Source organism: Brassica oleracea, chromosome C3 (genome assembly GCF_000695525.1).
Source record: "Brassica oleracea var. oleracea cultivar TO1000 chromosome C3, BOL, whole genome shotgun sequence".
NCBI lineage: Eukaryota > Viridiplantae > Streptophyta > Magnoliopsida > Brassicales > Brassicaceae > Brassica > Brassica oleracea.
This window is the reverse complement of record NC_027750.1, coordinates 42764569-42777883: the sequence shown is the minus strand read 5'-3', so window position 1 is coordinate 42777883 and position 13315 is coordinate 42764569. Positions and strand designations below refer to the sequence as shown.

The window sequence follows — 13315 nt, the reverse complement described above, 5'->3', positions numbered from 1 at the left end:
TGTCTCGGCTCGGCTTCTGTTTTATCAGATCCATACCATTAAATCTATTGAACCTGACTTGCTAATCAAATAAATAACCAAAAAACATCTCATTAAAAAGCTGTTTGAAATCATCAATCAATAAAGTATGGAAAATATATAACTTACTTTTTTTTTGTCGGTTTATGCTAAAAGTCTTCAATATGTATGGTTAAATCGAAATTATCACGAATCTGAACCATCGGTGGTGCCTTTTTGATGTACTTTTATTCTACTTTGTTAACACCTTCAGCTATACAAAAGCATGTAAAAACAAACCAGAGTAAGAGTACAAATAAACAATTTACGAAACTAGAAATCTTTGATCAAAACAAAAACTTACAGATCGAGCCCATTATTGGATGCATGTTTGAACGATTAATTGTCTCTCTTTCTTCGAACAGAAAAGAATATGATTCGTCTAATTTTTTCCAGATTCTTCGCTTTGTATAGATATCTGAATGGTCTGTCGGTTCCTTTTTTTTTTAAGACATGACTTTCTGGATCTTTTTATCTGGATATCCCTAAGCTATTTAACTTTCAGACCACAACTTTTTTAATTATTTAATACAGGCAAGGAAGTATGGTAAACGGTCCAAGAAGGCATTACTATTGTTAGCCCATTTCGTATTATCCAATCCAATTTAAATAAAACATGTATTAGGTATATGTATTTTATAAAAAAAGTGACATACGGTCACAAGCCCAAATACAATATTCAAAATAATCGGTAGTATTATTGTCAATCTTTATTTAAATTTGTATTGATAAACCATATTAATAAAACTACCAAATTAAGGGAAATTAATACAAAATTAACATAAAAAGGAAGAAGCATAGGAATATCAATTATTATATTTAGTTTAAAAATTACATTATATTATAAAAATATACTCATAAAGTAAATAAGGACTGTACCGAATATAAAAAATTTATCTTGGTTACTAATTTTTTTATCCAAACAAAACTGATAACTAAATAATGAAATGAAACCAAACTCTTAAATCACTTCGCAGTTTATATATCTTTTGAACCAAAAATCGTCTCATACGTAAACAAAATGTCCATGTCTAAACATATTAGAGAACAACCAAAAAGATTAATAACATTTTTTTTTTAAAATACCCGCGCTTTCTAATATAGACTATCCTTTATAAGTAAATAAACTCGGTTCATAAATGGGTCTTAACATCCCAGCCCCAATAACTTGAAAACTGAATTAACCTAATTGACATAAACCTAAATTTTGAATGTCCATCACTATGAAAAGTTAAAATAAATTATTCTCAGTTAAATATCTTAAACTCAAATATTAAAATTCAGATCAGAAAAATTAGTAACTTTTAAATAGAAAATCTAACTAAAATGTTATCAGCGCGGGTCAAAATCTAGTAAAATTGAAAAAATCGTACGGTGTAGTATAATAGTATAGGTAATCATACGGTGAGATTATGATATACTATTTTAATTAAATTATATAGTATAGATAACACATAATATAATACTAGCAATATTCAATATCGTACGGTGTTTACAAGAAACGAAAATTAAAATTTATGCGATTTTGCGATAATATCTACTATAGTATTTTATTTATAACGTGATATTATTTATAGGAATGAACATTAATGTGTCTCCAGATATTAACTTATTTAACCAAAAAATATTATTTTTAACTAGGTTGTTAATATATTTTAATTTTTCCCCTAACAATTTAAATTTATATATCACAATAGCAACAAATAAATATTTTGAAATATTTCTTGTATGCTCCGAGATCTTTAAACTTATTCTTCAAACAATATAAATAACAAAAACAAACTAAAATTGTCATATAAATAAATTTTGGTTTTTTGAATATTATTTTCGACATTTTTTTAATAGTACAAAAATTCATTAAAGTACAAAAATCACATGTTAACTTTTAGATTTTTACGCAATTTAATCAGATTTTTAATCAACCAAGTTTTTATTAATTTGAACCGGATTATATACGGATCACCGATTCCGAGTTGAATATGAAAACACTGAATATCTATTTTAACATAAACATGTAGATTAAAATATTAAAAAAAAATAGTACTTAATACCAACTAATATTTTTACTCAAAAATCAATAAATGGTTAAAGTTTGGTCCATTTAGCATATAGAACATATACATATATTTATATATATTTGCAACTGAAAATATTGTGAACTTTATTCTTTCATGCAATCTTAAATGTTCATAACATCTATAGACATGTGTATATGCAAGTTTTGTTTCATACGTCTGCCTAGCTGATGTAACCCGGATTAGCAGCAGAAACAAATCATATGACGGTTTGGTTTATGGGTATGTGTGTGGAAGATTTGGGCTTATTATTATGGTTTTGGATTGTGTTTTGATCAGGAAAAAAGCCCAAGAGGTTATACATCAAAGTCAGCCTAATTTTATGAAGTTAAAAGTCCAAGAAAGTTCAAAAAAACAAGTGATTTATTTGATGTCCAAAAAAAGTGACGAAAATTAGAAAGTATATTGCATGGAAAGCTTATCTCTCCTCCATGCAAGAAATGCTTGTTCCAAGAACTATCTCTCTCCTCCATGCAATGTTTTATCATTACCTAGAATAATAAATATTTAGCTTTGTTTGCAAGTTTTGTTATTCTATAAATAAGTTGTACTCTTCAATGAAATAATAAGAGTGATTTGATATTTTTGGAAACCTTTGAGAGTGATTCTCAGCTTTGTTCCTTCGGAAACTTTTCTATCCGTCTTGGTGCGTCATATCCAAGGGATCCTTTGTCCGTATGGATTTCGTATTTCTGTTGCGAGGTGTGTGAACCCAAGCAACAAATCCTTCTAAGTCGTCTTGGTGTGTCATATCCTCGGGCCTAGGAGCAGGTAAATCAAAGGCTTTCTGCAACCTTTGTGTGACCCTTCGTTTCACTTTCCTTTGATCGAGTATTCGATTCAAAGCTTATCCTTTACCAACCTTCAAGTGCCGATTCCCGGGAGAGTTTTCATTATTTGGTATCAGAGAACACTTGAGGGTTCGGTGTTCACTTCTGTCATTCACCATTCTCATCTTTCCATTTTCCAGAAAAAAAAAGAAAAAAGAAAAAAAGAGAGTTCAATGAGAATCCAAGAGATTATCCCTTCTGAAGCTTAACCAAGACAGCTCTTTCATCTTTCGTAATGTTTAGCTAGGTGTGTGAACCCGAAGGCAGTGAACCCAGGCGATCTTGTGAGATAACTCTCATGGCCATAGGTTCTAAACATTATGACGGATTTGAGGGCAAATCCTTTTAAAGGAGGAGGGGATGATGTAACCTGGATCAGCAGCAGAAACAAATCATATGATGGTTTGGCTTATGGGTATGTGTGTGGAAGATTTGGGCTTATTATTATGGTTCCGGCTTGTGTTTTGATCAGGAAAAAGGCCCAAGAGGTTATACATCAAAGTCAGCCCAATTTTATGAAGTTAAAAGTCCAAGAAAGTTCAAAAAACAAGTGGTTTATTTGATTTCCAAAAAAAGTGACGAAAATTAGAAAGTAAATTGCATGGAAAGCTTCTCTCTCCTCCATTCAAGGAATGCTTGTTCCAAGAACTATCTCTTTTCTCCATGCAATGTTTTATCATTACCTAGAATAATAAATCTCTAGCTTTGTTTGCAAGTTTTGTTATTCTATAAATAAGTTGTAATCTTCAATGAAATAATAAGAGTGATTTGATATTTTTGGAAACCTTGAGAGTGATTCTCAGCTTTGTTCCTTCGGAAACTTTTCGATCAGTCTTGGTTGTCATATCTAAGGGATCCTTTGTCCGTATGGATATCGTATTTCTGTTGCGAGGTAACCCAAGCAACAAATCCTTCTAAGTCGTCTTGGTGTGTCATATCCTCGGGCTTAGGAGCGGGTAAGTCAAAAGCTTTCCGCAACCTTTGTGTGACCCTTCGTTCCACTTTCCTTTGGTCGAGTATACGATTCAAAGCCTATCCTTTACCAACCTTCAAGTGCCGATTCCCGGGAGGGTTTTCATTACTAGCATATAGTGAGTGATGATGGAGACATGTCAAACAAAAGCAAACATGTACTTTACATGAATTTCCCAGAATTATATATGTTATTTAATATAATCTAGTTTATATTATAGTAATATCAATAAATGTTTAAATCTAGTTAAGATTTTGGCCGCCAAGGCGCTGTTCAGAGGTTGACCCGGCGAATATGCCCAAATCGGTGTAACTAGGCGTTGACCCGCGTAAGACCGTCTAATTCCCGCGTTGACCGCCTAAGTTTTTTCTTCCGTCCGTGTAAAGTTGAAACACGGTTAATTTTTTTTTACTTATTATTGACAAATTTTTGTAATTATTCATTACTGAATAATTACAATTAGCTATCAAACCCAAAACAAACATATACATACTGCATTTAGGTATTTTTTCGTACCAAACACACCATTTACGAATCAAAAATGGCTATTTAAAATTATATATAAAAAGTAATATAATTATGTCTAGAACTTGTGTCATCATATTTAAATTAGCTAAATATATTATAAATATGTTAAATTGTATTTAAAACTAGGCTCCGCGTAATTTTCGAGTACTTCTCGATTTTTTGGTAATTCGCTAGGCCCGGAGTTGCCGCCCGACTAGCGCCTAACGCCTAGCGTGATTGATGAAAGTGACATGTCATACAAAAGCACACAAGTGCTATATATGAATTTTCATGATATGTATATGTTATATGGAAAAAAATTTGTATATAAAGGCTGAAAAAGGAATTTCGATGGTAAGATGTCAAATAGAATGTATTGTTGTTGTATTTCGTTAGTTTAATAAAAAAATAAGATACACATGATAGATTTGTTGGCTAATTTGTTGTACAGTTGGTCACATTTTCACTACCAATTTTACCCTTAATGAATTTTTAATTAGTAAGCAAAAGTGTAATAGTACAAAAGGTAATATACCAAATAAGGGTATGGATAAATCTAAAAAATGATATTTTTTTAATCGTATTGACTATCTTTTCTAGATATTTTGTTGAATAACAAGTTAGGCTTTGAAAAATAACGAGAATAATTCATGGGAGGAGCACAATTGGGTTAAGAAAGGATTGAGTTTTTCATGGTCTCCAACTGAAACCAGATATAAAAATTTGAAACCAGATATGAAAAGGTAATGATTGGGAAAGTGCTTTTGAAAAATTCAAAAATTAAGATAGGAGAGAGAATAAATCGATCTCTGCATTTTCTTTTCATTTGTTTGGTTGTTGGGATAGTTTTGTTTAGGCTCCAAATGTTTAGTGCGGTCCAGGTGGAACAAGGTATGAAACGCCATTTGGTTACCATTCAAGCAAACTTTAGTATTGTGGTTTTAATTAAAATAAAAAAATAAAAAAATACAAACGCACACAGCTTTTTGATAGACCACGCCCAAAAATATGAAGAAGAAGAATATGTGTCGTTACATCACTGTTTAGCTGTTAAATTATTTTACTTTTATTTTTATTTTATGTAAAATGTGTAGTATTTTTTTTAGGGATATTTTGCTTAAAAACAAAGGAAAACATCGAAACCTATCAAATGCCAAAAATAGTGAAACAAGCAGATGGATTGGTGACGTGGTGAGGTGAAATTGTCGAGACTACCCTTCGATATAGCGATCTTTCTGTAACAGATATTGTACGCAAGTACAATTAGAATCTTTGGATATCTAGCTAAATACAAGATTTTGAAAAGATATTGGAATAGATTTGTGAAATTTACCTCGTTCAGAGAGAATGAATTGTGCTCTCCTGCATGTGTAATCTTCTCCACTCATAATCTGACACATTCGGTGCCCAAAGGAAAAAGAAAATGATCCAGCTAAGAAATTTGAGATAACGTACGAACCTTGGGTAATGAAAAACTTGTACTGTTCAGAAAACATTGGGCGTCTATAAATGGTGGTGTCCAGTCTGATAAGCTCAGAAAAATTGGGAGTGTTCTTTCCTAATGAGTTTTTGTTTAGTCCAATTGACGAAATTGATTGACTTAAGATGTTTGGTATGATTTTTGGATGGACACATAAGTTTAAATGTCGTCACCAAAAACAATTAGAATGTTAAAATTAAAATTAAAGAAATTAACTGACTTACTAAACATGGTCGACGATTGAGTTTGGCACTTTTCGGGACAAGTATGGAAATGTATATTAGCAAATATGTTTGGGAATATTGGATGGATGGTTAACATGTTTAATTGACGTCTAAAATAAAATTTAGACGTGTAATAATATTATTGAATGTGTTCGTAAACCGGCTAACCATGAAGTAAAGATAAGTATTTCATACTTTGCATGGGCATGTATGATTGTCAACGCAATATTTAATATTGGGAATATTGGTTAGTGTCATGTATGGAAATGTATATTAGCAAATATGTTTGGAAAATATTGGATGGATAGTTAACATGTTTAATTGATGTCTAAAATAAAATTTAGACGGATAATACTATTATTGAACGTGTTAGTAAACCGGCTAACCATAAAGTAAAGATAAGTATTTCATACTTTGCATGGGCATGTGTGATTGTCAACGCAATGTATAATATTGGGAATATTGGTTGGATGGGTAACATGTTTAAGTGACGTCTACAATAAAATTTTGACGGGTAATACTAATATTGAACATGTAATATATACCAAAAGATGTGTTAAATATTTGTAACTAATAATATAAAGAGAATTCGCCAAGCATTCGATTTCAATAGCTGGTTAATAATTTAAAAGGGAAATTTATAGTGTATATGGCTAAAGAAAAATTTACACCTCCACGTGGCAAGAGACATCATATATATATATATATATATATATATATATATATAATAAATAAGAGTTTGCTGAGCAGTTTGATAGGGCTTTTACATAGATAGAAAGTTAGGAACAACAACAATACTCAGGTGTGTGAAATAGAAATGTAACAGGTCGGATGGGTTAGAGTATTCCCACATCCAACTGAATCCCTTGTCCTCCGTTCAGCCCCTGCAAGTGATAAATATTTTATGTAAGATTCAGTGAGTTACTCGGTTAATATAATATTTGGCCGGGGATTGTAGAACTTACATCGACAGTAAATGATGTTGCTTGGTTTGCGAATAGGATAGCGTCATGGCGATTGTCAGTTACCATTTTCTCAGGGCTGTCATGTGGTGTCTGGCCTTAAGTGTGTACATCTGACTGAATCCCTTATCCTCCATTCAGCCCCTGCAAGTGATAAAATATTTTGTGTAAGAATAAGTGAGATATCCGGTTATAATAATATTTGGCAGGAAATTGAGGAACTTACATCGACAGTAAATGAACCAGGCTTCGTGTTTCATTGTGACTTGTAGCTGTCTGGAGATGATGAATCAACCAAATCGCAATGAGAAAGAGGGCTTTTCACCTATCTCAACAAGCTCCCAAACGGTGAAGCTCTGATGGTGTCTACTTCTTCAGCGTTGAGTATTTTCCTAATGGCATATGGTTTGTGATACAGCGTTACCCTAACTTCAATTGGTTCTTCGCCGATGGTGAAAATCCGGTCCAGAATGTGAATAGGTGGCACTGTGTGTTCGTCGTCTTCCATTTGGTTACTGGAGTTGCAGAAATTAGGGTTTGGCACTAGGTTGCGATGATATTGAGAAGAGAGAGATAGAAGATTGTGGTCGGACAAGGAGATATCTTTTAGATAGGTAAAGATACTACTGGAGAAGAGAAAGATATACTAAATCTAATGGGATCTCTAGAATTTAGGACTGACAAAATCCAGAGGTAAGTACCTTCGTATCTTCTATCCAAATTTTGTATTCTCACGCTAAATGAGCCAGTATAGGGGTATCAGTGTCTCTTAAAATTAACAATAGTGATAGAAGGAATGTCTCTTGGTAGTGTGTTAAATAACATATAAATAGTTGGTAAACGTCCTAATTTCTCTTTTTTTATATGTTTCTTTGTTTTATCATACTATCCTATTTTTTAAAAGAAAGCAGTACAATTTTAGAAAATACATAAATGGTAATGTATATATTTTCTATTAATTACATACTTTTTTACGATTAATGTCTTACAAAAATTTATTAAATACTTATTATAATATGATTGACTTATAAAGAACCTAATTTATGATAATTTTTGTTATTCTTTTTACTTGCCTCACATTATTATAATATGTATCTAATTTTAAGGACAATAATCCTTATAATATACTGCCTTTTTTCTTTAAAGATAGATATTTTATTGTTTTCACATATATTAAAAACACATTATATCACTATCATAAATATATTATTTCTATAATTTTTAATTTTCAAGATAATTAGTGAGTAATAACATATAAAATTTCATATTTGATATATATAATATTTTTAAACCAATATATATATATATATATAAAATAATATTAGTTTTAATGATTTTTTAGTTTATAAAACATAAATATATTATGTATGCCGCATTTACACTATTCATTACACATGTCACCATTCACATTTTGTTTTAAACCGGTTCTTTTAGACGAACTGCACTTGTCCTGCAATATGCGTTTTTCTAACACAAACCGCACTTAAACTGCACCGCACTAACCAATCCGCTTGTCCCGTCCCGCTCAACCTGCTGTTACCATTCGGAACCTTAGTTAAGAAAATGCAGTGGTAGCTTACTTAGAGGTATAAGAGCATGATCAATGGGAGAGACTCATTTGAAATTCTTAGAGCATGATTTGACACTTTTCTCCTAAGAAACGTCTCTTATATCTTTTATTTAGAGACGTTTCTTAGTGTGTTTTTTTTTAAGTTAAAAAACGTATATTACACTAAGAACCTCGTCCTAAAAACCCCTATTAATCATGCTACAAAACACACAGAAATAGTGTATGGCATATGAAATGTGTCAAGATGTAAATACAAAGAGAGAATGTGTCCCCAAGCATAAATTTTTCATATTTTATTCTAACATGATTTTTTTTTAAAGCTATCTATGTCTAATAATTAGTATAAACTACAAACATTGTGAAGTGAAACTGTGAAACATATAGCACAAACGAGAGAAAAAATGGTGGAAACTCCAAGTAAAATCCATCAACTTCTTCTTCTTCACTCTCTCATTTTCTTCCTAACTCTCTCTCCTTCCACACAACAAGAACAAGAAACCCACCACTGCAGCAAAATCAATACCACGAACCTTTTCCTCTCCCCATTCTCAAACCAATCAATCGTCGCCGCAAATCTCATCACCTGCAGATCTGGAAGACTCTACTTCAAAACCTCAGTCGGTCTCTTCCATGTCTCTTCCATAGACTACACAACCAAAACCCTAATCCTCTCTCATTCCTCGGGAAGAGAGAAGAAAGTGAAGAAACTGGGAACAAGGGTTTCTTTAGAAGTGGAGGGTCACTTGCCGGATTTATGCATCGCGTGCGAGAGACCAGACGGTAACTGTGGAGTTGCTCTCAGATGTCTCTGCCATCCTAAAGAATGCAGTTATTTCATTACCTTATACTTTCTTACTTTATCAATGGAGATTATATTATCTATTTGTGTTACAAAAAAAATATTATCTATTTACTGGATGGCTTATCTGTCTCTTCTTTATGGGTGATTTTGCAGAAAACAAAGTTGTCAACTATGCAACGAAGTCGCGAGCTTTATTATCTGGTAACTCGCAGCTTGTTCTAGTTTTCTCCATTGCTCTGTTTCTTATCTCTTGAATCGGCTTTCAGTGTATATAACACTTATCTAGCTTCAGACTTTATGTATATTGATCGGTATGCCTAGTCTATGCTTGTTTCATGTCTAGCGCTTAGAGACTGATGATATGATATGATCATATGAGTTCATGGTTTCATCCACTGCTAAATAGTCTTTTATTCCCTGTGGTGGATTATGATTTTTCCACTAATTAGTTAGTTTCCTCAGTCGCATTGTATTTTCATAAGACTAAAACCTCGAAAATGCGGTAACTACAGGTGTCTATTTTTGTTGAACACTTCATGGCACCACCATTATCAATTTATCACATACCCGTCCCTCCCAGGAGTAAGTTGAATAGAAGAAACTCTTATTGGGTATTTATTTCTAATTTTGTTCTATATCTTATTGAATCGAATATGTTGACATGAGAGCTCAACATACATATATGATAAACAATCAAGCCAAATACAACAACACCAGCGTAATATAAAGATTTCAAATCCAACTCAAGCTAATACATGTTACTAAAACCTAGTAGTAAGTGGGCACATGTTTGTAGAAACAACAGAAGGTGTAGGGTGAGCTACTAGAAAACTTGCAAGACATCCATCAAGTGACAAATGAGAGTTTCAGTTTATTCAAAACTTATATCGGGTCTTCACGCATATAGCGTAAGTTACACAAACACAAGTCACACAAGCACAAACTAAGGAACCTGGTAGAAGGAAAAACGCGCATAGTAATGTTTATGGTCTCCGCAAGAGCTCTCTTTATTAGTCTCTGTTTCCGCCAACCTCCTTATCTTCAGTGTGCGAAGGATTCTTCCCATGTAAATTCCTACTCATTTAGAATATTTAAACTTTTTAAAAAAAACAAACAAACAATTATACTATGTGTGTATGAGACTTAATAACATATATGTGACAGTATCACAATAATACAAAGAATTAATGAAAAAAGGAGGTGTTCAGTTTAGATTATATGTAAATTGGGTTAAATCCGGTCCAGACAAAAAAATAATTGATCTAAAAACGTAACCATGTCGATGATATGGTTTTAAATAGATATAGCTAGTTTCTTACACTGAAAAACTGAACTCTAGTCCAGTATCATAACCGAGCTTAAAAAACTTCCAACTTAAAACTAAAATATATTAGAAAATTAGTGATACTACCATCCAAACCAGAAACGACGTAGAAATTTTTTCAAATCATCTATAAAAACTAGGTATGATTTCATACACTTATTCATGTAGAACGATTTAGAAGATCAAGTAAGACATTAAGAATAGGTAGATGAAGTAGTACAAGGATCTCATTATAATTGCAATACTTAGGAAATTATGCTAGCTGTAAAATGTTTCTCATGCATAAATGTATCTGATATTACTCATTCCTAATCTAAAGTCCTCAGTCCTCAATCAGTAACTAAAAAGTCAAAAATCCAAAATCCACAAGAACAAAAAATTCGGAAAAAGAAAGCTGTACCTTGAATTTGCTTGTGTAGGAGTTGGACCACCACATCTGATCTTACAACCTTCATAGCAATTTCCGTCGGTATCGCTGCAATTGCGAGAACAATATCGAAAGCAACCTATCCAAGTCCTTTGGCGTATTTGCTTTGCTTCTCCTCCCATTGCAGCAACCATCACAATCATTACCACCATGACCACATTCCATTTCGTCATTCTGTGTTGTGTGTACCTCTGAAGCATAGCCATGCCATATTTATAAGTTTTTTAATACATCTATATTTTTCGTGTCTAGTCAAATTGATTTAGTCTTCTTCCAAATCTGGATCTGAATAAGTCCTAACATGCTGAAATATTTTTAATTCATTTTATTTATCATAGGATTCTGTCCTTTGTAAGAGAGATCTAACAATTATGTATAGGTTCCGAATTCCACGCTAAGAAGGATCATCGATCATGAATCCTAAAAAAGGATAAGGTTAATTCTTACATTGTATTTTGCGATTTTATCATCGCCATGTGAGTAGAACCAACCTGATCACTTATTGCCATATTATTAAGGAAACAAGTTTAAGTCTATTTATGTAAAGGACTTTATAGTCAACGGCATTGTACAAAACCCAACGTTCCTATGAACCTATATATTCACCTCTGTACTCACCATGTATGAATTTCATTCTCTATAAGAAATGTTTCATTCTCTATACATATCCGACCTATACTCACCATGTATGAACCTATAAGAAATGTTTCATTCTCTATACATATCCGACCGGAATTTCCACCGAGAATCGACATTATGACTTGGCATTGTCTTGCCCAACACAACTCTTCTCTTTGTTTTTAGAAATCACCATTGTTGGTGTTCAAAAAAAAAAGAAAAAAGAAATCACCATTGTAAACCGTCATCCAATTCTCATGCGAAACTCTGTTTGATACCAACTGCAAATAGAAATTACAAACTAATATTAGATATCAACAAAGAAAAAAAGGTTTTCAGTTTTGGGTATTAGAAGAAATGAAAATGTACAACCTGATGTAGATTCTCGGAGCCAAGACGAAAGAGACTGATTCCATGCCGTTGAAAAAATGATTCAAGAAAACTTCTATTGTTCCAGTGGTGAATATACATTGCTCCAGAGACCAAAGCAGAAAAACTTTCATTTGGAATCCTATTTCAAAGTTTCGTGTAACATTGTTTCCTTTTCCTAATCTAGAGTACAATGGTGGCGGTCAGACATATGGCGTCAGCAGATTTTATCAGGATCGAGAAATTCAAATCTCTGAGAAACACAAAGAGTTATAAGAACAATTTTTCTTATTAGCTTTAGAAACTACTCAAAACTAAAGCTCTCAATATGTTTCACTTAGATCATATGGAACACCTTTCCATTAGACCTATATTTATATGAAAGACAATTCCCTTTAACATGTGGGATATGGAAAACACAAACCTAACCTAAATAGAAACTTCATTTTCCTATTTCTAGGTTTCCTTATTGTGTTTATCTTAACATATTAAACATCTAATAATATGTTAAATTTCCACAAGCTTGGAATTATCCAACATTCACCCCCTTAATTCCAACTTGAATTAGGGAGATCAATTTCTTGAACTCCGATTAAGCTCCTCATTTGTTTGAACATAATCCTTGCTAATGGCTTGGTAAGGATGTCAGCCTTCTGCTCAACACCCGGCACATGCTCCACTTCGATATGCCCGTTCTCCACACACTCACGAATGAAGTGATACTTCTTGAGTACATGCTTACTCCTTCCATGGAAAACTGGATTCTTGGTTAGAGCAATGGCTGATTTGTTGTCGATCCTAAGCTTGACTCTCTCGCCTTCTTTGCTTAGTATCTCACTCAACAATTCCTTGATCCATATAGCTTGCTTCGCTGCTTCTGTTGCTGCCATGAATTCTGCTTCGCATGATGACAATGCAACCGTCTGCTGCTTCTGCGACGTCCAAGTAATCAGTGATGAACCGTAGTAGAATGCATGTCCTGACGTGCTCCTCCCGTCATCGAGATCAATGTTGTGACTGCTGTCACTATAACCAACGACACTCCTTGACCCATCTCTCTTGAAGAACAGACCGTAGTTTGTTGTTCCTTTCACATA

At 32.9% G+C, this 13315-nt stretch overlaps 1 protein-coding gene across 2 annotated transcripts in view; it reads left to right on the top strand.

The window, feature by feature from the left end:
* Window positions 1-9047: 9047 nt before the first annotated feature.
* Window positions 9048-13315, top strand: part of LOC106329440 — an 8551-nt gene continuing 4283 nt past the window's right edge. Inside the window, exons 1-3 of one of the 2 annotated variants that reach the window (XM_013768096.1) lie at window positions 9048-9506; window positions 9634-9681; window positions 9993-10186. In XM_013768096.1, coding sequence (XP_013623550.1) covers window positions 9080-9506; window positions 9634-9681; window positions 9993-10009 — 492 coding nt within the window. In that variant the 5' untranslated portion in view covers window positions 9048-9079 and the 3' untranslated portion in view covers window positions 10010-10186. Of the gene's footprint in view, window positions 9507-9633; window positions 9682-9992; window positions 10187-13315 lie in introns of those variants that run through there. The other variant, XM_013768095.1, reaches the window with a different exon arrangement.